General features: G+C 41.7%; 2 protein-coding genes across 2 annotated transcripts; both read left to right on the plus strand.

Moving 5' to 3' along the window:
• The first annotated feature begins 362 nt into the window (after positions 1–362).
• On the plus strand, positions 363–1,536 carry LOC109546357 (DNA-directed RNA polymerase III subunit RPC10). The gene has a single exon (XM_019917278.2). The coding sequence runs from the start codon at positions 363–365 to the stop codon at positions 690–692; it is 330 nt and encodes a 109-aa protein (XP_019772837.1). The 3' UTR covers positions 693–1,536.
• LOC109546356 (threonylcarbamoyl-AMP synthase) lies at positions 709–1,536 on the plus strand. Its single transcript, XM_019917277.2, has one exon. The coding sequence runs from the start codon at positions 709–711 to the stop codon at positions 1,405–1,407; it is 699 nt and encodes a 232-aa protein (XP_019772836.1). The 3' UTR covers positions 1,408–1,536.
• Positions 1,537–2,647: the final 1,111 nt, after the last annotated feature.

Raw genomic sequence — 2,647 nt, forward strand, 5'->3', positions numbered from 1 at the left:
TAAAACCCCTAGGTTCAAAGAATACAAATATAATTTCGAATAAATTTGAAAGAATTTGCCGGAAAAAATTGTCCAAAATAATCAAAAAACACAACAAATCGCACACGATTAGAGTTGAAATCACATGGCGTCAACTAAAAACCGAACGAACTCCTTCAAAGAGCTCGCGCCCCCTCCGAACGCGCCTTACGGAATGTGACAAACACAGATCACAGAGTTTTCAACCTCTGTGATCTGTGGTGACAATTGCGAAGCACTCTTAACCTCAAACCGTGCTCAAATCGAAGTTCAGCATCGTGTTATTCGTGTTTTGTTAACACAAATTTCCAACTACAGTTGTTATTATTGTAGTTGCGAATAGTATGGTTTCGTTTTGCCCGTTTTGTTCAAATCTCCTCTTTGCGGAGAAGAGCGTATCGGGCCGAATCCAGTTCACGTGCAAATTGTGCCCAGTCTTCTTTCCAGTGCAAAGAACGATCACTTCGAGAACTTATTGCAAACTGAAGAGCATTGATGATGTGCTAGGGGGCGAAGACGCGTGGAAAAACGTGGATTCAACTGAAGAACGGTGTCCAAAGTGCGATCACAATCGAGCCTACTTCCAACAGCTGCAAACCCGCTCTGCTGATGAGCCGATGACAACTTTTTATCGCTGTTGCAATAACGAGTGCAAGTACAACTGGCGCGATTAGACAACTGCAGAAATAAATGCCTCTGACTAACAGGATTGTAAAGTTGGTCAAACATTCCGCCAAGCTAAATGCCATGGCTGAACGCATCCCAATAAGTGGGGCGAACGCCCTCCAGTCGGGCATCGATCTACTCCAGACTGGAAACGTGGTTGCGGTGCCCACAGACACTCTTTACGGCCTGGCATGCGATGCCACAAACATGGAAGCCATCCACAAAATGTACAGCATCAAATGCCGGAACGAAAGCAAACCAGTTGCCATCTGCTTTGGCCAAATTCCGGACATCAAATGCTGGACGTGCACCGATCACCTGCCTTCGAAGCTGTTGAGCACCTTGCTGCCCGGGCCAGTTACTCTAATTTTGAACAGTGTGAGCAAAGTGGACAAGTACCTTTGCCACCAGGGCAAAATCGGAGTACGCATTCCCAACTACAATTTCATAAGGAACCTGGCTGTAGGCCTAGGGAGGCCCCTGGCCCTAACCAGTGCGAATCTAAGTAACGAACCCAGTGCAGTGACTTGTACAGAGTTTAAGGCGATTTGGGGCAAACTTCCGGCAGTTTTCGATGGGGGCACTACACATAGCAGTAGAGAAGGTTCCACTGTTATTGACTTGTCGGAAAAGGGGCTCTATCGCATTGTGAGACCTGGGGTTGCTTTTAAGGACAGCATTGATGTGTTGGAACGGTTCAATCTTAAGGCTAAATATAGCTGAGACTTATTGACTGTGGCTAACTGTGAACATTTGTTCTTGGTGGATTTATCGTGACAATTTCAACGAGTTTGGTGTTTCCAATCCTGTTCACTTGTTCAGCCCAATTTTTAATATACTTCAGTTGCTGAAGGTCTTTGGTTTTATTCTTCACAAGGGGGGGAAAGGCTGATGATTCATATTTTATAGCTGGTTTCTTCACAGTTGTGTTGGCTTCGGGCCGCACAACTTTAAAATGCTGGCAACGTCGGGATCAAATAACCCGAGAATCATCGATTGTAATTTCAGAGTGCCAATTTTCTGAATTTTCAATACTCAACGCTTGAACGCGCCAAAAAATCATCATCACCTAAACCAATTTACGAAGAACCGTCTGTATTCAAATTGCGACTGTTTACGAATCAGCTTAAATTTCCTGCCTTAGAAGGGGAGAACTCGAACAGAGTTAATTAAGAAATGCATGTAAAGCTAAATGGTTTTGACGCCAAGTTATAATTACCAAGTTGACGAAATGTCTCATCTCGCTCTTTTGTTTACTTAATTTAAATTCGTTAAGTTTCATTCGGATTCGCCCATTTACCCGCTGGAAAATTAGCCTTGAAGTTCATCAGGCAACATTTGGAGCATGGAAAAAAACCACTGCTCAAATGATGTAAAAATGAACCTACTCTTGTAAATGCAGTAAAGTCCGCTTATAATGAACCCGGTTATAGTGAACTTTCGGTTAAAACGAACTTTTTTCCTTTACTTGAAACGTCGTCCATAAGGACCAACGTATTTTTTTACTGGTTATAACGAACTTCCATATATAACGATCACTTTTTGGGATAGTTGTATATTCACTTTCCGTTTATAACGAACTTCCACTCTCAGCAACACCAATCGTGCGGAGTTGTTTATATTAGTGAGAGCGAGAAACAGGCAGTGACTTGTTTTTGCCGCGTTATGTATGTAAATCGTTTTAGAATGGAAAAACAAAAACGCCAAGCTTTTTCACTAAATGAAAAGTACGAGATTATTAACAAAATAAAAAGTGGAATAAAGCAGTGACATTTGTAAGGAATTAGCACTTGGAAAATCTACTGTTCCAATAATATGAAAAAACAGAAAATATTTTATCAGCGTATGACGAAACAAATGTTAGATGAAGGAAGTTAAAATTATCTGCACATGAAAAGGTTGACAACGGACTTATTAAGTGGTTTACTCAAAAAAGACAAGAAAACGTTCCCATAAGTGGCAG

This window comes from Dendroctonus ponderosae, unplaced genomic scaffold (genome assembly GCF_020466585.1).
Source record: "Dendroctonus ponderosae isolate FM_Combo_2020 unplaced genomic scaffold, Dpon_F_20191213v2 Dpon_F_20191213_1, whole genome shotgun sequence".
Taxonomy (NCBI): domain Eukaryota; kingdom Metazoa; phylum Arthropoda; class Insecta; order Coleoptera; family Curculionidae; genus Dendroctonus; species Dendroctonus ponderosae.

Bases quoted from the DNA above. Each gene is read 5' to 3' on its own strand.
- LOC109546357 (XM_019917278.2), top strand. From the start codon at position 363: ATGGTTTCGTTTTGCCCGTTTTGTTCAAATCTCCTCTTTGCGGAGAAG.
- LOC109546356 (XM_019917277.2), top strand. From the start codon at position 709: ATGCCTCTGACTAACAGGATTGTAAAGTTGGTCAAACATTCCGCCAAG.